Source organism: Daucus carota, chromosome 9, assembly GCF_001625215.2.
Source record: "Daucus carota subsp. sativus chromosome 9, DH1 v3.0, whole genome shotgun sequence".
Lineage (NCBI taxonomy): Eukaryota > Viridiplantae > Streptophyta > Magnoliopsida > Apiales > Apiaceae > Daucus > Daucus carota.
This window is the reverse complement of record NC_030389.2, coordinates 2,251,278-2,272,312: the sequence shown is the minus strand read 5'-3', so window position 1 is coordinate 2,272,312 and position 21,035 is coordinate 2,251,278. Positions and strand designations below refer to the sequence as shown.

At 35.5% G+C, this 21,035-nt stretch overlaps 1 protein-coding gene and 1 long non-coding RNA gene across 5 annotated transcripts; both read right to left on the bottom strand.

Moving 5' to 3' along the window:
• Positions 1-25: 25 nt before the first annotated feature.
• Positions 26-1,524, bottom strand: LOC135149272 (uncharacterized). The gene is made up of 3 exons (XM_064084485.1): positions 934-1,524; positions 396-841; positions 26-236 (listed from the first exon to the last, which is right to left on the bottom strand). Exons 1-3 carry the CDS (start codon positions 1,522-1,524, stop codon positions 26-28), a joined length of 1,248 nt encoding a protein of 415 aa, XP_063940555.1.
• A 3,961-nt stretch (positions 1,525-5,485) lies between these two features.
• LOC108202904 (uncharacterized) lies at positions 5,486-8,634 on the bottom strand. 4 transcript variants are annotated; one of them, XR_010287970.1, is made up of 5 exons: positions 8,013-8,607; positions 7,344-7,494; positions 6,507-6,593; positions 6,373-6,420; positions 5,486-6,003 (listed from the first exon to the last, which is right to left on the bottom strand). It is a non-coding gene; the product is annotated as an uncharacterized LOC108202904 (long non-coding RNA). The 4 variants fall into 4 exon arrangements; XR_001803252.2 differs by having other exon boundaries at positions 6,373-6,593; positions 8,013-8,611; XR_001803251.2 differs by having other exon boundaries at positions 6,284-7,494; positions 8,013-8,634.
• Between the last annotated feature and the right edge of the window lie 12,401 nt (positions 8,635-21,035).

The window sequence follows — 21,035 nt, the reverse complement described above, 5'->3', positions numbered from 1 at the left end:
CTTATACATCCGTTGAAACTTTCGATCATATTTGTCGTTGCTTGCCCATAACGATGTCCTCCATCAAAAGACATTGTCCACATCTCAAGCGGGATATTACGAAGCCATTTTCTGCATCAGGATTGAGCTCTTTAATTTGCTTCATTGCTGCATCGAACTTTCTCACTTGAGATGTATTTCCAGCTAGCCAACATAACATCTTCAAATGTGTTCCAGGATATGCTGAACTGAAATTACTACGAATGTGTAGAAGACAAAAACGGTGTATACCCATGTCACCGGTGAAACCATTTTGATCTTTTTTCATTGCTTCAATAATTCCAGCGTGACGATCTGAAATTATACATACTCATCTCCTATCCTGGCATATATATCTTCGGAGTAAACGTAAGAACCATGACCAATTGATTGTTGTTTCTTCATCAACAAGGCCATAAGCAAGTGGATATTGATGGTTATTTGAATCGAACCCCATTGCGATCAACAATTTTCCATTGTACCTTCCTTTTAGAAATGTACCATCAATGCTAATAACAGGTCTAGCATGTCGCCATCCATCAACCATCGGCTTGAATGCCCACCATACACGTTTGCACACTGATGTAATTTCATCTCCAGTTATATTTTCAGCTTCAATAATAGCTCTTGTACCTGGATTAAAATGCATCAAAGCAGTTAAAAATTGTGGAAGCTTGGAGTACGAAGTAGCCCAATCACCATACACATCTGATATGGCCTTTTGCTTTCCGATCCATGCCTTCTTGTAGCTAACATGATATTTATACATCTCCGTAATTTGGCTCTGGATATTTCTTACTTTTAAGTACAGGCTCTCCTTTACCTAGACGAATAAACATGAAATAAGAAATCTTATATATGTGTGTGTGCGTGTGCGTGTGAGTGTTTTGTTGAATACTTGAATGTATATAGTACTTGATTTTTGATAACATCTGCAATTAACTTTGAGCTAAGTTGCTTGTGATCTCGTTGGATTGTTCTCAAAAGACAATTGTGTTCAACAGGGAGTTTGGTGATTTCGAAGTGACCATATCTCTTTCTTTTTATAGCTCTAATTCGCCATGGACATCCAGACACAACACATTTTGCCTCATACAATGTTGTAGTACTCTTCACAACATGATAGTTTCTGGATTTTTTGATATGGATCTCTTTTATTGCACTAATAGCAGTTTGCTTATCTGCAAAACACTGACCTTCAAACAGATCATCTGTAAGTGGATTAAAGTTCGGAATAAAACCTGGATTATCATTGTTGGTGACATCTTCAGTTGCAAACCATGGCGCACTAGGAGTATGTTCCTCCGTATAATTTGCCTCATTATTTTGACCATCAGCACCTGCATCGCTTGATGAATCTGAATCATTCGCATCGTCACTACCGTCTAATTCTTCACTATCCAAGTCCTCACTATCCACTTCCTGATATGAGTTAAAATTGTCAGTTTCGCTTAGATTATAGACTGCAGTTGATCTTCTTACTCCCTCGTTGATAATTTCTTCCATTTGAATTTCCTGAGAGTGATAAAAATTTGTGTTATTTTGGCTAGTACCAACATTTGTATCTTGAGCCTGAAAAGGATTATAATTATCATAATAATTATTATTTTGACTCATGAAATGATCTCCATAGTGATCTCCAAAATCTGGATAATTGTTTGAATTTGAATTTTCCATCTGAAATGAAAATATACAAATGACAAAATTTAGTATAATGTGTACAAGCTTATAATAAGAATACCTAGAATTGAGAGAAATTTAAATAAAAGTACCTTTGTTTGCTATGTTGTGTTTCAATGCAGGAGTCTAAGTGCATGTATATATAGCCATTTCAAGTGGTATAATAATGTTAGAGGTGTTGAATTATTATTTTTAAAAACAGTTGAAGTGACTATACACTGAAAAGTTTGAATAACATGCAGCTGAAAAAGTAAAATTATTTTGAAAATCTTACTGTTTGACTAGACTAGACTGCTCTGTTTTAAATTTTGAATAGCAGCTAGAAAAAGCTTACATTGAGGTGACAATTCGTTTCCACAGATACATTATTTTCTTACAAGCAGACAACTTTACAGTAGATTTGACAATTCATAAAAAAATTACAAAATAAATAATTTTAAAAATATAAATTTCATTTATTTATATAAGTCAATAATTAATTACAAATTTTAATATAAATATACTTAACTTAATATTTATTTATTAATCAATAATAATTATCTACGTAAAATATAAATTTTAATATAATAATAATATAAATTATGAATTTTATATAACCCGTTTGGTATTACTATATATATATATATATATAATATAAAAGGATTTTTATAAATGAAATAAAATCTGAAAAATGAAAAGACTGAGTTTGAATAGTAAAGTAGGTTAGTTTGGGAAGAATCGAACAAAGTAGGTTAGATTGGGAAAACCAACTCCAAACTAGGTTAGTTTGGGAATGGACTCCACATTAAGTGCGCCTGTTGTGGCAGCTCAGCTAAGCATATTGACAGTTGTAAGAAAAGTTGGTACTTGATTGATTGTAAAGCCTTGACAAGAAGCAGCCTTAATGTGGGATTCCAAAAAAGTTGGACATGATTAAGGTAATGTTTGGATTGCTCTTGCATGCACCTAACAACCGTTTGATAAATCTAAAAGCAGTTATTCTAAACCGCACGTTTTAGCTGAAAAGCTGATTTTAGAAAAAGTAGATCCTTCCATTCTTTTGGAAAAAATTGTTTTCGGTTTTTACAGTAAGTTGTTATAAATTTCACTATCAAACTTCACCATAAAAATTATCATTTTTATATTATAACAAAATATCGTCTGTTTACGCAATACACTAGTTGTCGAGGGACTTGTTCTCGTTTGAGTCTAATTTTTAGATAATTTGTTAGTAATTTATAACATATTATGTAATTTGTAAACGTAATATAATTTTGAAATATCAAAATATCATCTTTTAAAATTAAATTTCAAAATTAAAATAAATCGGTATAGAGATTTAATTGGACCATCGGATAAACTTAAACTTAGAATACATTACTTATTTAGAGCATCTCCAACCCATCAAAACCCTTAGCTAAAATTCATTAAATCATACCATAAATAAAATTTGTAGATAATGTGTGAAATTAGCTCCACTCCAACCACACATAACCTTTATCTAAAAATATAGCCAACCAATTGATGTTGGCTATATTTGGCCAACCATTACAGCCTACAGGCATGTACTAAGATTTCGTATCATTTATTACCATATGATAATATACATTCTTTTATAATAACAATTTGAAAGAATAATAAATTACTAATTCTGAAATATAGCCAACCAATATGGCCAGTATCATCGAAACAAAATAGCTTACTGCTTCGACAAATTTTACATAAGGTCTTATAAGTCCAATTTAGTCAACACCGTTGGAGATGCTCTTAGGTGGTTGAATAATGATTTCATATGTAGGCTAAGAGCATCTCCAACCATGAAGACCCCTTAGCTAAAAAGTGAGTTGTCGTGCCAAAAATAAAAAATTTAGCCAATCACTTCAAAAGTTCACACTCCAACCATAGTGACCTATTGTCTCTAAATTTAGCCAACCTCTTATGGATGGCTAAATTTGTCGAACCTCTACAGGTCTGTAAGAAATCTGTAGGAAGATTGCACATCATTTATTACCATCTTGAACTGATATATTCTATTTTAATAATCTAAAATATTAATAACATGCTATCTTTAAATTATAGCCAACCAATATAGCCAATACCATTGAAACGAAATGTCTTACAGGTTCAGCAAATTTTACAAAACGTCTTACAGGTCTAATTTAGCCAATGATTATAGCCAACACCGTTGGAGATGCTCTAAGAGCATGTTCAATGAGGTTGGCTATAATCGTTGGCTAAACTGAATCTGCAAGACATTATGCTGAACCTGTAAGACATTGTGCTTTAATGATATTGGCTATATTGGTCGTCTATAATTTATAAAGAGTATGTTATTAATATTTTATATTGTTAAAATAGATCATATCAGTTCAGTTCAATATGGTAATAAATGATGTGTAATCTTCCGACAGATTTCTTACACACCTGTAGAGGTTCGATAAATATAATCATTATAAGATGTTTTTTAAAACTAAAATTATAGAAAACAGATAACTATAGTTGAAGTGTGAGTTTTTCGAAAGACTGACTATGGGGCCGTTTGGGTGAGTTTAAAATAAGTGCTTCTTACTTAAAACAAAAAAGTGGAGTAGAAGTTAGAAGCAAGTTAAGATAAGTGATTAAAGTGTTTGGAAAATAAGCAGAAGCCCCGAAACAAAAGTTAGCATTCCTAGCTTTTTATAAGTGCTTCTTGACTTTTTACACAAACGATACAAATAAGTGCTTCCAACTTATAAACTAGAAGCCCGGCTTTTAAGCCGGAAACAAACACCCCCTATATTTATTATTTTTGGTATTGCCAAGTTATATTTTAGTTAAGGGTTTCATGATCGGAGATGCTCTAGCAAGTTTTCCTTCAAATTTTTTTATAATCCACGCAAATTTGAGAAAGCGAGACAAGTCAGATAAAGTTTGATACAATAGGCCGATATCAAAATACCATACACAAGTTTGTTAGAGCATCACCAAAGGTGATAATAAAAACTGTTAGCTAAAATATAATAAAATAATGATTAAGTAAATTTTTACCTAAGGGGAAGGGTGGACACTTCAATGGTATTATGTATAATATGATAGCTAAAATTATACCTAAAAGGTTTGTTGGTTCAGCAAATATAGCCAATCAAAATATGGTTATCTATAATTTTTGCCAAGGGGAATATGGTTGGAGTCCAAAACTTTTACATATTTTCTAAAAGTTGACACCTAGATGTCACCTAAGCGCCATGTAGACAATTTAGCTAAGGGTTTTGTTCCCTTGGAGATGCTCTTACAGGGCACCGAAGAAATTTCGTGCATGTTTCCTTTGACGATAACATCATCACATTTTGAGTTAATAGACATCGGCTAATAAGCGATGTCTATTGAAAATCCGAGCGATGTCTTCGCGTGCGATGAGAAAAGTAGGTGCATTACACATCGCTTTTTAGCCGATGTGTATAAACTCTTTAGACATCATTTTCTTTAAAGATCTGATGTATTTTTCTTCAAAGTATACCTTCACTATGATTTCAATTCTTCAATTGCATGCCATTTATATCATTTTAAACTTATCACATATACAATAAATTGATACATTAACATCGAAAAACTTGTGGAACTGATGTGTAGCTTCACGTTTTACATCAATCTTTTATCAGAAGCGATGTGGTATCTTTTTTTTTTTATGAAACCGATGTCTTTGTTTTTTTTTTACATCATTTTCTTTATTTTGTGATATCTTTAATATAAGTTTACATCGGTTTTTTTCTTATTAGCTGATATGTATGCCTGCTTATGACATCAGTCCATGCAATCAATGCCCAAATAATTTCATGAATACAAGCAAACTACATAACTCGAAATCTAGTACTAGACATTTACAAACCATAATTTACACTATAGTTCATCCCAGACATAATTTATCAGCTAAATTTCTCCCATATCCTGTAACCGTGGCTAAACAATTTCTAATGTCATAAATTACAGAAAGTGTGTTTGCACCAACAAACATACCAAATTTAAGTCCCACCATCAACATGCTAAACTTTGGTCTCTGCAGGCTCCATATCTCTGCGGGATCTTTAATCATTGCTCTAGCCAATGCAATCCTCTTTTTTGTCCTCCAGACATTTGAGTTCCGCGATCTCCAACCTCCCACAAAAGATTACGACTTGTAGTATCAAGCTTTAATAGCCTCTTTTTTAGTGGCATTTTCTCTTCTCATCATCACATTTTCTAGTATAATTGTAGCAAATAGAACTGGTTTCTAACCCACCATCCCAATCTGACTTCTTAGCTAATGGACCTGCAATGTCTTCATATCATGACCATCCAAGGTAATCAAACCTGAAAGTGATATTTGAAAGGGTAAATTTATTAAGGATCTCCCATCAAAATCTATGTTTATTGCATTTATTATTCAAGCGAGAATTTTGCTATTATCTGTGAAACCACGGTTATAACTGAACCTGCAATGTATATTGCTATTTTAATTAAATTACTCCCTGAACTATTCATTGTCTACCAAACTATTCATTGTCATTTTCATATCACAATAAAACTTAATACAGAATGAATTTTTTTATATCTAAGAACACCGACAAAACTTTAATCAGAACTGATTTACATTTTCTTGTCTAATACTGTAAAAACGCGAGCTTAGAAATTCTGCTTGTTTTAGTACGTTGCAAGTTCTGATACTAAAATACTGCATACCACAGTGGAGAAAACGAATGTGACAGGTCAAGGAATGGATAAGGCCACCTGTGTTGAGCGGAAAGAAGATGAGGAAATGTTAATAGTTAGTTAATTGAACGAAAACACGATGATATATATTTTGAGCACCTTACCAAGTTGATAAATATGTTACACATACCATCACCCCCACCTTGTTGTGATGATTTGTAACATCCATGCAAGGAAAGCACAGCTCCAAGCTACAATTTGATGGTAGTTATGCCCATGAGCATGAGCAGAAATGATCCATTATTTAAATCATTGTTTAAACAATAAACAAATGAACAAGTTTTGGACATGATACTAGTTAGTGCTATATATTAAGACAGGGAAACGTAGTAGTTATCTGATCAGGTTTTCTCTTTCCAGAACTTGTGTAAAAATCCTATGAAGAACCATTTATAAGCTAAGATTGCAGTTTCACAGGTTCAAAGTTGTTTCTAAGAGGATCCAAAAAAAATCCATCAGGTTATATTATAATAAAAGGAGTATATTAAAAAGTACCAGAAGTATACATAAGTTCTTTGCAGCTCTTATCTCTAAGTCCAGTGTTCTTGAACTCAGTGTTATTTGGTGACACAGAAAAATGAGAATTCTGAGAATAATTTGAGTCCACTTTGATGAATAAACTGATTTAATCTACGAATTTACGGGTGCAGTGTGATATACCCTTGGAAAGGTAGAGGAGTCTAGTTTTCAGCAAATTTTACGGATCTAAAAAATACGTTTCCTACAAGAAGTTATCCCATTTTTAGTCAGAGGTGGTCAGGCTGTCCAGAATGGTACATTCTAAGTTAAAGTATTTGCATTAAGGTTAGTTTCTTGTGTTCTTATCATTGCCTAGTCTAGTTCATGTACTAGCAAGTCCCTAAAATTGATATCGATTATATCTTTTAGTTTCCCAAGTCTAAAATGTCAAAAGAATAGCAGGGCAAGAGTTTTATCTCTACCAATGTGTCTACAAGTCGTCCTTCATGAGCTTCAAAGATTACAGCTTCCCTCAAAGAACAAGCAAGTCCTCCTTCATGTCGACCAATATGCCTTTCTATTGCAAAGTTTAGTTGGCAAAAATCCTCGCCAATAGGATCTAATTAGTTCAAGCTGAGTTTGCATACAATCGATCAACAAGCCAGACAGAGAATACACCATGCATACGGAGAATTTTGTTATCAATAAAGCAGCAACAGAAAGGCAATTAAAGCACACAAATGCATACTGTTCACTTATATTTTCATAGAATAATTGAGAGTTATGAAGTGGGGAACAATGTCATAAAGCACAACATCATGAGTTCAGGGGAAATTTGTGATTGGGACTTATCGATCAACTTAACATATTGTAGGATGCCATACTTCATCCGAATATATAGTAAATGCCCCCTACATAAATGTCAATGGAGCTAAACCATAAACACTTTTAAATATAATTAGCCACATTATATTTTTACAGGGGGCCTATAAAACATAAAAACATACAAAAATTTCTAAGAGGACAATATACAAACAGTTTTAGACATATAACTACACATACAACAACTACACATTTCAGTTTCACACAACCACACAAATTTATACATACAGCCCAAACAAATATATATACAAATATAAAGAAGAATATACCTAAAAACCCAAGCTCCAAAATATAATCCAACTCCAAACCCTAAAATCCAACTAAACTGCAAGCTCCAAACTTTAAGCTTTAAAAAACACCAAGCTTCAAGATTTAAGCTCCAACCACCCCCACTCCTCAAGATCGAACCTTACACTTCAAAGGCGAACACAATAGCTTCACTTTAATCTTCGAATCTTTTCAATTAATTGAAACAAATCAGAAATTAGAACATTTGAAAGAGAGAAAGGAATTAAAGGATGAAAAGAAGAAGTTGAGTGGTTTAATCGGAGATTGAAGATTTAATCACGCGTTTAGGTTTAAGCTAAGCTAGCAGTCGAGAGAAAGGGGGAATGGCAAACTCTTTAGTCTGAAAATAAAACCCCGATATGTTTGTTTACTAGTTTTGTATGTTTTGATTCTGATTTTGATATATTTTTTAAAGTTTTTTATTATTTTATTATACTCCATGATTGATTAGGCGGGACGGTATTTATGTTTAAATGGAGGCAAACTATACAAAAGGGGGAAACTAAAAAAATTGGCTAAGCGCCTGAGGAAAAGGGAGAAGTATAGGGGTTGTGAATTTTTAAAATTGAACTTAGACATCGATTTACATATAGATTGATGTAACGAAATTTCAAAAAGAAAGTTTAGACATCACATTACTTAGAGACAAATGTAAAGATATTAAAAAGACATCACTTATTTTTCTGGTGATGCAAGAAAGGCCTTTAACATTGGTGACTTTTTTGACTGATGTATAATGTGCGATGTCTGATGCTGATTTTCTAGTAGTACAGACACTCTGCTCTCGACTCCCCGCTACGACCATTCTCCATTCACACAGCCGCATTACAAATTTTCTACTGGACTCATTTCTGGGTAGGTCATTCTTCCATGCAAATGCATGGTTAGAGATCGAAAGTAACGGCTGAGATTACAGATCAATACAAGTGTCTACATCATTATCTTTTTTCGCTTACAAGGGTTCAAAACTTTTAAATCAAAAGCTTCATCGAATAGTTAGCCAAAATATGAAAACAGAAAGCTTCATGGAACACGTTGAGGGACCGCTCGGCTAATATTAAGAAAAATTATTTGTTATTTAAAATATAGAACTGTATTATAAATGATAAATAGATTAAGAAATGATGTGACTTATAAATTATAGAAGTCTTTGGATAATTATATTTATTAATTCATCAAAAGTTTAATAATTTAAATATATATATTATTGAAAAAAGTATATTATTAAATAATATAAGAAACAAGTTAATATAATATTATATCTTAATATTAAATAATTACTATTAATTTTTTGTCCTTTGTTTCTCACTTGTGCGTGCTTTGTTCACGTGGTTAAGGGGTCGTTTGGTTGAGTTTAAAACAAATTTAAACTTATAAGAGATTAAATTATTTGAAAAATGAATAACGAAAATCAGTATTCTCAATTTCTTATATAAATCGGGTCAGATCAATAAGAATGAGTGTATGTGGCGAGGTTCTGAATTCGATTCTGCCTCGTCTCGAGATTGTCTACGCTGATACTAAATTATACTGCTATAAGTCATATTTGTAATAATAATTTAAAAAAAAAAGTGGTGTATGGGGGGAAAAACGCTAAGAAACTCAACTTCTGATTTCAGCTCAAAAATTCCCATATAAACCGACCTAACCCTTTTTTCCAAACAATAACTTAAAAGCAGAAGTTGGTGCTCTCCCCAAACACCCACTGACGATCATATATAAAAACAAATAGACTCTTTCTCTCAACCTAACTCTCTCTACTCGCTGCTCTCAGCTTTTTTTACAGTTTTTTTTTTAAAAATTATCTTCTACAGTTTATCTTCTACAGTTTTTTTTTTAAAAATTATATTCTGCAGTTTTTTAGATATACATTTGAGCAGATAAAAAAACATAAGCTCATTCTTTATGAAAAGGACACAGAGAGTAACTTTCATGCATGAGTCAAATAACAAAAATCTTGGATGAGGAATTTGAGGTGGGGCCAGATCCGATGACATTCACATTTCACATCAAGTGCGTTCTGTCGTGGCAGCCAGCTCAGCATTGACAGTTGTAACTTGCAAGAAGAGGCGGTACTTGGCTTAGGGTTAAAAATGGGGCGGGTACTTCATTTCCCAGCCCCGCCCCATATATATTTTTCCTGCCCCGTCCCCGCCCCATTCCCCCCATCGAGGATTTAATATAATTTCGCTCCGCCCCGCCCTGCTGCTATAATATTACACTTTAAATAATTACTTTAAAATTTAGTAATTTTTTCTTCAGAATTTAATAAAAATATACGAGACATGTATATTAAAAGCAAAAAATTAAATATAATAGAAATCAAAGAGACATGTTATACATTGTAAAATTATAGTTTTGCGTATTATAAAATAATAATATTAAATATAATAAATATGTTATATTATATATATTAAATATATTATATTAAATATAATTATTTATTTATATTAAATATATGCGGGGCGGGGCGGGGAATCCCCGCGGGGATTCAACAAATACCATACTTGCCCCATATTTTGGCGGGGCGGAAAATCATTCCCCGTCACTATCCCATTCCCCATATTAGCGGGGCGGATCTGCCCCATTCGAAACGGGTTGGGGCGGGTTCCCCATTTTCCCCACCCCATTTTTAACCCTAACTTGGCTACTTGCCTCAATATGAAGCCTTGACCAGAAGCAGCCAGGTGTCACGACTCACGTGTACCCTTTTCCATAAAACAAGGGTAGTATAAAAGACAAACTATCCAGTATCTAGACTCACTACTTTCCGCTCTTATTCTTCTTACAAAGCTGTCTAGTCTCTGAAACTAATACTTTTATTAGCTTCAAACAAAATGGTTAACGTTAAGGAATTATGCTGGATTGTGCTGCCTCTTTTTATGTTCTTAATCTTGTTTTCTGGTTATATTTACCATGTATGCAGGGAGCAAGGCAGCTACCTCCGCCACGTCATCGTCGTCACGGACAAAATCACTGCCTTGTTTTCCATGATTCGAAGCTTCATCAAGAACCTCCCTTCTGAGGTACATTTCCGAAACTTTTATGAGTTTTCATCATATTTTCCGGCGATCTCCGGCAGTGGTCCGGTGATCTCCGGCGATTCTCCGATGATCTGCAGAGATTGTGCTTTCCTGTAATTTAGTTAGATCTATTATTTAAACCAATGTTGTGAACAAAATTTCAAACAATATTTGGGATTTTTTTCCGGAAACTAGGGTGGATTAAGGAGGTTGAAAAGGGGAGAATTAGGGGTGTTACTGAGGCCTGGGGTGCTTGGTTGAGGTTAATAGTAGTTTACAAACGAAAAATATGAAAATCACAAACCTATGATGCTTGGTTGCTACTCCATCCGTCTCCCTGTATACTTACATCCTGGATGGGGACGCGACACGACTTTAATGCTCCTACAAAGTGTAGTTGTGCAATTTATTTTTAAATATTTTTTTTTGAATTAAAGTTTGGATGTTAAATTTTTATTGAAAAAAAATCTAAAAAATAAGTCATGTGTTTTCCCCTGATTTGCTTAGGTGTGTTTTGTATATTAAGTCATGTGTTATCATCAGGTTATGTTTTGTTTCATGTATTTTTGTGGAAGATAATCTCATATATAGGTAGATTTAGTATGCGAATCTATGATGCTTGATTTATGGTGATAGATATGTAAGAAGAAATGTGGGTTTTAGCCCTATATTGTCTAGCCATTTTGAGAATTATTGTGTTTTCAGTAGGTGAATCTTGAATAGAATCTTAAGTTTCACATTTAAAAGATAAAGCAGAGCATATCAAGATTTTATATAACAAGACACTTGTGCTGTGTCTAAATGTGTTTGTTGTGGGATTTCAAGGCAAGGTTAGTGGCCTCGCAAGCCTTGGTATTTTCCGCGTGTGCGACCTGAGATGAATGAAAATCATAGTAGTGTTGTTAAATCAGAGTAGTATTCTAAATGCATCACAGTCCTGTCTCTTAGTAATAATTATCGTGCTCGATTCTAGCTCGATAGTGGTGTCGTTCTTCTGTAACGTTAGGAGGTAGTTTGCATTGGATCGGATTCATTCATATCCTTTCTTTCATGTCTCTTTCGATTGTATCTCTTATTACATTATACACACACGAACACAACTTGTTCGATCTCCTTTTTCTTACAGATTGTCTAACAAGATATGATATTTGAAGCCCCTTCTTTCTTTATAAATCATGTAGAAACTTTGTGATATTTTTGAAATTGTTCGACATATGTGTTCTACTAGTATTGCTTTAGATTGGTTCTACATAGGTGTTCTAATTTTATTGTTCAATCTACTTTTTTCAGTTGAACAGAAATAGAGCTGAATATCTGAAATTTCTATATAAGCTAGCACTCCTTGCTTTATCCAAGTCTGCAACAGGGGATGCAAATATTTGGAAAGTTTACTGGATGACAGGCTTTGGGATAGTGGCCATTGGCAGTTACTGTCAAATGCTCATTGTCGAAAGAAAGAGAGCTCAACTTACTCCACCATCCCAATCCGTCACTCCACCCAAAAGTGAAAAACTTCTCACCACAACAAATGCTTTAGATTTTATAGTTCTCGTATCATATCTTCAACTAGCTTTCGCCTATTTCATGGAGCTTAACCTGAAAAATCACCCTTGGGAAGTTTTCTGGAAAAACTTTTCATATGCTACAAAAGTATGTATTGACGTAGCGGGTGTCGTGATAATATTCATGATTATAATTGAAATAGCTAATACGGAGCAACAGGTGGAGGACCAATCTGTTGCAGATCAACCCAAAGCAGTGCAGTGGGATGTGGAGAATCAATCAGAAGAAGTAGCAATGAAGGATGTGAAATAAATCATATGCTGATCCACTTAAGGTGCCAATATATATTGATGATGTGGAGAGTCAAGTATCTGATGCAAACCGACAGAAAGCGTCACTACAAATTGATGGTAAGAATGAATGACCTGAGAGGGATAGCAATCAAAAGTTAATTTATCTGTAATATATATTTGATATTCTTATCACCGGAACAATGCAAAGGGTGTGTGATTCATTTTGCTTTGAAATTTTCTAAATATATGCATTTTCTACGATGTTAGATTAAAAGTCAAGGATCTACCGCCTGAGTGTGGTTGTTTGTGGTTGTTCTACGATGGCTGTAATAGAAACTTTAGAATAGATAGTTTTGATATGAAACTTTTGATACTCTAACTCCTTGGTGATTAAGTACATTCCAATTGTTATGATTACGCGTTTCTTATATCATGTGATGGAGGTTAATTGGTTGCGGTGCTAGTTAAATACATTTGTTTGATGATTTGTAGCAAGCTGGCTCATGAGCAAAATATGATGGAGTACTTTTTTAGTATAAACTTATTAATTTGAAATATATTTTTATATATATTGAAAGTGTAAATGAACATATAAATAGATATAAAATTTATTTTGAAAATGGACATGTAAATAAAAACAAAATTTATTTTGAAAATGGACATGTAAAAAAGACTAGAGAGAATGGAGGAAGTATTAAATAATGATAACTCTTCCATACTGTTCAGTGCGGTTTTTAGCAGGCCTGGATCTTGCAAAACAACGTTGTACAGGATATATTCCATGCAAGTATGTAACGCCTCCAACATGATAATTAATTAAAAAAAATACTTAAACGGGAGTAGAAATCAGGAATGCACTTTATATGATATGTTTTGTGTGCGCGTAGTCTTTGAACTGTAACTTTTCTGATCCTTCTGAGGGGTCGTTTGGTTCAGGCTTCCCTGGTATCAGGTATGGGTTTTGTTCATTCCAAACCCATACCTGGTGTTTGGTTGAGAATTTTATTTCATCAAACCCATTCCTCAAACCCACAAGGTATGAGAATTTCATACCCAAAGGGGGAGGTGGGTATGAAATGTGGGTTTCAGGAATCAAAATTATTTTCTTTTATTTTCAGTATTATTTATCTTATTTCTTGTAAATTTTTAACACAAAATGAAATTAATGACTTAAAAATGTATATGAATATTAATTTCATGATATTTTAAATTAATTACAATTAATAACTCATAAATATTATAATTCAACCATATTCATTCCACTACTTAACCAAACACCTGATATCAGAAATGATATCTCAAACCCATACCAGCTTAACCCGATTCCTCATTCGAACCCCATATCATGCATAATCATATTTTTAAGTATATCTTATTTTGTGCATTCAAAAAAAAGATCGCCGAGTGATAAACTGTAATGAATTCACTACGATAATCCACACCAAACAATAGAGATAGCAGCAATTACTTAATAGGGTTTTATATCAAATAGGCCACTCATCTCGTTAAAAACTCTCAAGTGGCACATAGGTCTCAACGGGGACTCTATTAAAACACTAATCCACTGTTAAATATCCCACCGTTAACTTGTTAATTTAAATTTAACGGAAACTGTTTAATTCAAAGCTACTCCGTTAACAACGGCTCTATTTACACAGATGGCACTACACGTGGCGATGACTCATAAGCGGTGTGGCAGTGACCTGTATGCAATAATAAAAAATAAAACATTAAGTAAAAAAAGAAAAAAGAAAGGCGTATCCATATATATCAGTCGTGACTGTTCAAGTTACAAACACATGCAAACAAAAGCTTAAGGGGTTCATGCGATTTGGGGAAGGTCTCTGTGCTGCTGCGATTGAGGCTTAAGCACCGGAAACGAAGCTTAAGGGGGTTCGACTGAAGATTTAAGCACCAGAAACGAAGCTTATTTCGTTTCTCCACTCCGATCAAAAAAGGTTAGTAGGGTTTTATGAACAGTGAACTATCTTTTTTGCATTTTTTCCCTCATATTTGAATGGGTTTTGCTTATTATGCATTGGGATGAGTTATGTAGTGTATGTTGATTGATGGGTTAGGATGTAGTTAGCTCGATTGTGTTTTTTGTATATATATTGTGTGTATGTGTAAGGGTTTTGTTGGGGTTTTGTTATGTTTTTGTTAGGGTTTTTAAAATATTGAACTAGACAGTGTTGATTTTGTATATTCACAGGATGTCAAGCTTGATGAATATTGAAGTTAATCACCATGGTAAATTTCCCCCCCAACCACTATGTTACTATATTGGGGGGAAATGTGATCTCATACCAAATGTAGACACTGACTTGCTGAGCTTTAGAGACCTGGATGATTGGGCTATCCAGTTTGGGTACAATTCTGAGAGTTTAGTGTATTTTAAAACAAATGGGCATGATTTCAGTAATGGGGTTAGGGTCTTGTATGATGATGGCTCTATTAGGGACATGGTGGGTGTATGTAGTCAATATGGTAAGATTGAAGTGTATGTGGACAGTTCATTGACTGATGAGGAACTTGCTGGTGAGGGTGGTGCTGAGGGGGATGGTGAGGGAGGTGCTGAGGGGGGTGATGAGGGAAGTGCAGGGGATGAAGACCTTGCAGAAATTTTAAGGCAATATGAGGAAGAGTTTGGGAGTGGTGAAGACAGTGATCCTGATGACCCTGCATACAAGTATGAAAGTGAAGAAGAAACTGATGAGCTTTACAGTGGAGGGTCAGATGTTGATGATGCTAGTGACGAAGAGTTTGCAGTGAACAAGGAGAATTACAAATCTGTTAAGGAGGGGATGAAAGAGTGCAACTACAGTGAAGATGACTTTGATAGTGATGAGTTAAGGTCAATTGGTAGTTCAAGTGAAGATGAGAATAGGAAGATAGGTTATGTTGGTCCACCTGTGATAAGAAAAAAAAGAAGAAGAACTGTGATAGGTGCTTCCTCTCAGAACAGAAGGGGGAGAATCAAATGGGAAGTGGGGATGACATTTGTTAATATGATTGAATTCAGAGAACAGGTTAGGGAGTATGGGATCAAGGAAAGAAGAGCTGTGAGAGTCTGTGCTAATGATCCTACTAGGTGCCAAGTGAAATGTGAACCTGGGTGTCCTTTTTACATTTGGGTTAGAAAGAAGAGAGACAGTGAACTGGTTGAAATTAGAACATTGTTGAATGATCATTTATGCACCAAGCCATACAAGAATAGACTTGCTAGTGTGAAGTTCCTAACTGAGCAGTATGGTGAGAGAATAAGAAAGAATCCAACTTGGAAAGTTAAAGAGATGATTGAAACCATAAGGCAAGAAATGGAAATTGATATTCCATGGATAAAGGCTATGAGACTGAGGAAGGCAGCCTTAGAAGGTGTACATGATTCACTCAAACAGCACTATTCTAGAGTTTGGGACTTTGGACAGGAATTGCTCAAGATAAATCCACACAACACTGTGAAGATTAGTGGCACAAGAGTCAATGAAACTGATGAGAATAGGTTTCAAAGGATGTATGTATGCTACTCTGCACTGAAGAAAGGTTGGAAAGCAGGCTGTAGACCTGTGATAGGACTTGATGGATGCTTCTTGAAGACTGTTTGTGGTGGTCAACTGTTGAGTGCTGTTGGTAGAGATGGGAACAACCAGATGTACCCCATTTGTCATGCAGTTGTTGAAGTAGAAAGCACAGATTCATGCAAACCTGCGTATGAGCAACTTTTGAAATTGGATCCTGCAGTTTGGACAAAAGCTCACATTTCAACAATTCCTAAGGCTGACAACATTGAGAACAACATGTCTGAATGTTTCAACTCATGGATTATTAATGAAAGGTACATGAATTTATAAACTTATAAACTGTTTTACATAAAACTAAGTGAGTTGTACATTGAAACATTGTTCTACTTGTATATTGCTAGGTACTTGCCTCTACTGACTATGATGCAGGAAATACATTTTAAGTTGATGACAAGGGTTAGGGAAAAGAGGGAGGAGATGCTGGCATCTGATATGCAAATTTGTCCTAGAATAAAAAAGCAGCTTGACCAATATGTCAAACAGTCAAGGGAGTGGAGAGCATCCTGGGATGGAGCAAGTAGGTACTTGGTCAAGAGTGGCTCTAGAGCTGTCACTGTGGATTTGGACAAGAGAAGTTGTGATTGTAGGGTGTTCGACCTCAAAGGGATACCATGTCCACATGCAGTAGCTGCCATACATGATAGAAGGATGCAGCCATCTGATTTTGTCTCTGAATATTTCAAAAGAAGGCAAAAACTGCCTATTAGAACTCAGGCAAAAACTGCCTATTAGAAGGCCACAAGCAACTGTCAACAACATGAATCCAGAAGTCATTCCAACTCAGGCATCACAGACAAGTCAATATGTCACCCTTAAGCAAGCTTCAGAAGCAAATGAGGTTGTTAATCCAACTCCACCCCCCCCTGCAGAATCAGGTGACACTCCTCTTAACAAGGCTACAAGTGATAGTGAGAGTGAAGTCTATAGTGAGAGTGAGAGTGAAGATGAAGCACCTCCTAGGAGAAGCGCAAGGTTGAAGAAGGTTTTATTCAAAAAGAACAAGTCTAACAAGAAGAACACGACCCCTGATGATCCATTCATTTTGGATCCATAGCTATCTAATTATTTTGAATAGACTGCTTGCCTCTGGCACTTATTTTGCTAAGTCATTAGACTATTAGACTATTTATATGTGTGGTGTCTTTTGGTTTATGTACTTGAGACAATGTTGGTTAATGTTGCTTTTGCTCAGACAATGTAATCTCCTTTGGGTATTTTGGATGATAATTATGGGATCAAATCAATTGCTATTAAATTTAATTGTTTACATGCAACAGTTCAAGCAAGATACTCCATCCTACCACTGCTTATTTCTTTCTTAACAACTAACATCACAAAAACTGCCAGCATACATATTAGTACACTACAGAATACAAAATATTGAGCTTGCTTTTGTTTTTTTAGCATCTGTGTCTTCCTCTTTTGTTTACACAACTTTCTCTCTAATTTTGAAATCTTCTCTTCAAGCATGGTAGTCTTGTGGTTCAGCTCGCGTATCACACTTCTTGCTCTTTCACACACTTCTTCATCCATCCACATGAAAAAATTACAACTTCCTTCATCCTAAAAGATTAAAATTACAATAATTATAAAGTTTTACAACAAAATAAGATTAAATAAATAGGATTTAACCTTGTTTTTCTGACAGCCCCAAAAACGTCTTCCTGGGTTGTTAGTAGTCCACGAGGTTCGAACTCGAGCATTCAAGCCACAATCACAAACGACCCAAACTTTGTTAGGGTTCGACGTGATTGGCATAGCAGATGACGAGTTCGACATGGTTGATATGGGGGTTTAAGCTTTTGAATGATGCTGATGTTAGGTCTAAAAGGAATTAGATAGTTATGTTATATCGAAAGAGATTTATTAAAGAGATGGTGAAGAACCCTAACCCAAGCTGCTGCTATATGTCTGTGTATATATACTGAAGACGTGGTCAAGCTAGCCGTTGGAGACAAACTGCCAGGTCACATCTATTGCCCTATGCACTGCTGCCAGGTCACCACCTCCGTCAAATTTAAATTAACAAGTTAACGGTGGGATATTTAACAGTGGATTAGTGTTTTAATAGAGTCCCCGTTGAGACCTATGTGCCACTTGAGAGTTTTTAACGAGATGAGTGGCCTATTTGATATAAAACCCTTACTTAATATGAATGCAATAAACAGTACTGGAAATGATAAACTGGACTTTCGAGCAGCCAGACGCTCCTGTTGGTTACTACAATAGAGATTACTCAATCGATACCCTAATTGCTAATCCTCCTCACACTTATCTCCCTTCTCCAGCTTCTTTCCCCAAACTGCCCTTTGACTGCCACTTGTTGACTTACTTCGTTAATAGACCACTTTGCCCTTACTTCTGTTTGTTCTTTCTGGAATACATTAGCGTACCCTTCTCTTTGACTTCGTGTATCACATTACCTTCCCCCCAAAGACGCACCTTGTCCTCAAGGTGGAAGGAAGGAAACTGGTGAGCTACAACACTCACATCCTCCCACGTAGCTTCAAACAGGGGTAAATCCTTCCACTTAATGTATGCTTCCAAACGAGTCGAACCACCTTCCTGTCTCTGTCTAACCTCCAGTAGGAACTCTGGTTCCACCTTTAGCTCCATTGCAGCAGTAAGTTGAGCAGGGATGGTCGGAGACACTGGGGACTGCCCAACTGAACGTTTTAACTGTGACACATGGAAGACCGGGTGAATCTTGCAGGCATCCGGAAGCTCCAACTTGTATGCCAACAATCCTATCTTCTGCAGCACTCGAAAAGGACCATAGAACCTTGCAGCTAACTTATCATTGGGTCGCCGAGCCAAAGACTGTTGGCGATATGGCTGTAATTTCAAGTAAACTAAATCCCCCACCAGGAAAGACTCCTCTCTTCGATGCAGGTCTGCTGCCTGTTTCATTCGATTCTGGGCTTGCACCAACTGAAAATGCAGGTCGTCCAAAATGGCATCCCTCTCACTAAGCATTTCCTCCAAGCTACCCACTACTGTAGAACCCTGTTCTAATTTCAGAATAGTTGGTGGGTCTCGGCCATACAAGGCCTTAAACGGACTGATCTTTGTTGACGAATGAGGGGTGACATTGTACGAAAATTCAGCCCATGGCAACCATTGCGCCCACAATTTTGGCCTTCCCCCTATAAAACAACGAAGATAAGTCTCAAGCCTTTTGTTGACTATTTCAGTCTGGCCATCCGTTTGTGGATGGTAAGCCGTGCTACGCTTGAGATCTGTCCCGTGGAGACGAAACAACTCCTTCCAGAATGTGCTTAAAAAATTTTTGTCTCCGTCAGATATGATCGACGCGGGAAACCCGTGTAATCGCACAATCTCTTGTATGAACAATCTGGCCACTGAACAAGCATCAAATGGGTGTTTCAACGCCAAAAAATGCGCGTATTTGGTCAATCTATCCACCACCACCAATATAGCATTCACCCCTTTCGACAATGGTAGGCCTTCGATGAAATCCATCGATATGTCTTCCCACAACTTAGCTGGAATGTTCAATGGTTGTAATAGGCCTGCAGGGCACTGCTGCGACAATTTCTGCTGTTGACATACCAAACAACGCTGCACATACTCAGATACAGTTGTACGCATTCCCTTCCAATACCATTCACGAGCCATCATCATATATGTTTTAACCTCCCCCATATGACCACCTACCGCTGAGTCATGATACTCCTTTAACAAGAGCGGAATGAAAGATGATGATATAGGAATGACATATCTACCTTTGAAGAGGAGTCTCTTGTCCACCACACTGAAATTACGATGCTCCCGCTGCCCTGTTTGTATATCATTTACAATTGTTTGGAGGTCCTTGTCATTTGCTATTTCTTGTTCCAGTTGGCCCCAAATGACGCCATGACTAGTGACTAAGGAGTTAAGTATCACCTCCCCAACTGATTTGCGTGACAAGGCGTCAGCCACTCGATTAGCAGCCCCGGGCTTAAACTGAATTTCAAAGTCATAACCCAATAACTTCGTCATCCACTTCTGGTATTCGGAGTTCACCTCGCGCTGTTGAGTCAAAAACCTCAGACTTTGCTGATCCGAACGTGTAAAATTTACTGAACCTGTAAGACATTTTGCTTCGATGGTATGTGCTATATTGGCTGGTTATAATTAAAAATAGTATATTATTAATATTTATATTGTTACAAATGTAATATATCAGTTTAATATGTTAATAAATGATGTGTAATTTTTCTACAAATTTCTTACAGACTTGTAGATGTTCGACAAATTTAGTTATCTATAAGACGTTGGCTATAACTATAAACAATGGATGAGTGTGGTTGGAGTGTCAATATTTGAAGACATCGGCTACAATTTTTATTTATGGTATGCTAATAAAATTTTTAGCTAATGACTCTTCATGGTTAGAGATGCTCTTACCTAATTCAACTAAAACCGACGACAAAGAGTCGCGGTGTTAAAAGCATAAAACCGACGATAAAGAGATGCAGTGTTAAAAGTAAGAATCAGACTAAATCGATGAAGTCACAAAATAAAATTTAATCAAAAATTAATTTGATTAATCAAGAAATTATTCTAATAATTAAATGAATAATCAGATTTTTAATCAA

Excerpts from the sequence above, each read along its gene's own strand:
- LOC135149272 (XM_064084485.1), bottom strand. The coding sequence starts at position 1,524 with ATGGAAGAAATTATCAACGAGGGAGTAAGAAGATCAACTGCAGTCTAT. Across the intron at positions 842-933 it reads CAGATGTTATCAAAAATCAA|GTAAAGGAGAGCCTGTACTT; the intron begins GTACTATATACA and ends TTATTCGTCTAG. Across the intron at positions 237-395 it reads ACAACAATCAATTGGTCATG|TAATTTCAGTTCAGCATATC; the intron begins GTTCTTACGTTT and ends ACACATTCGTAG.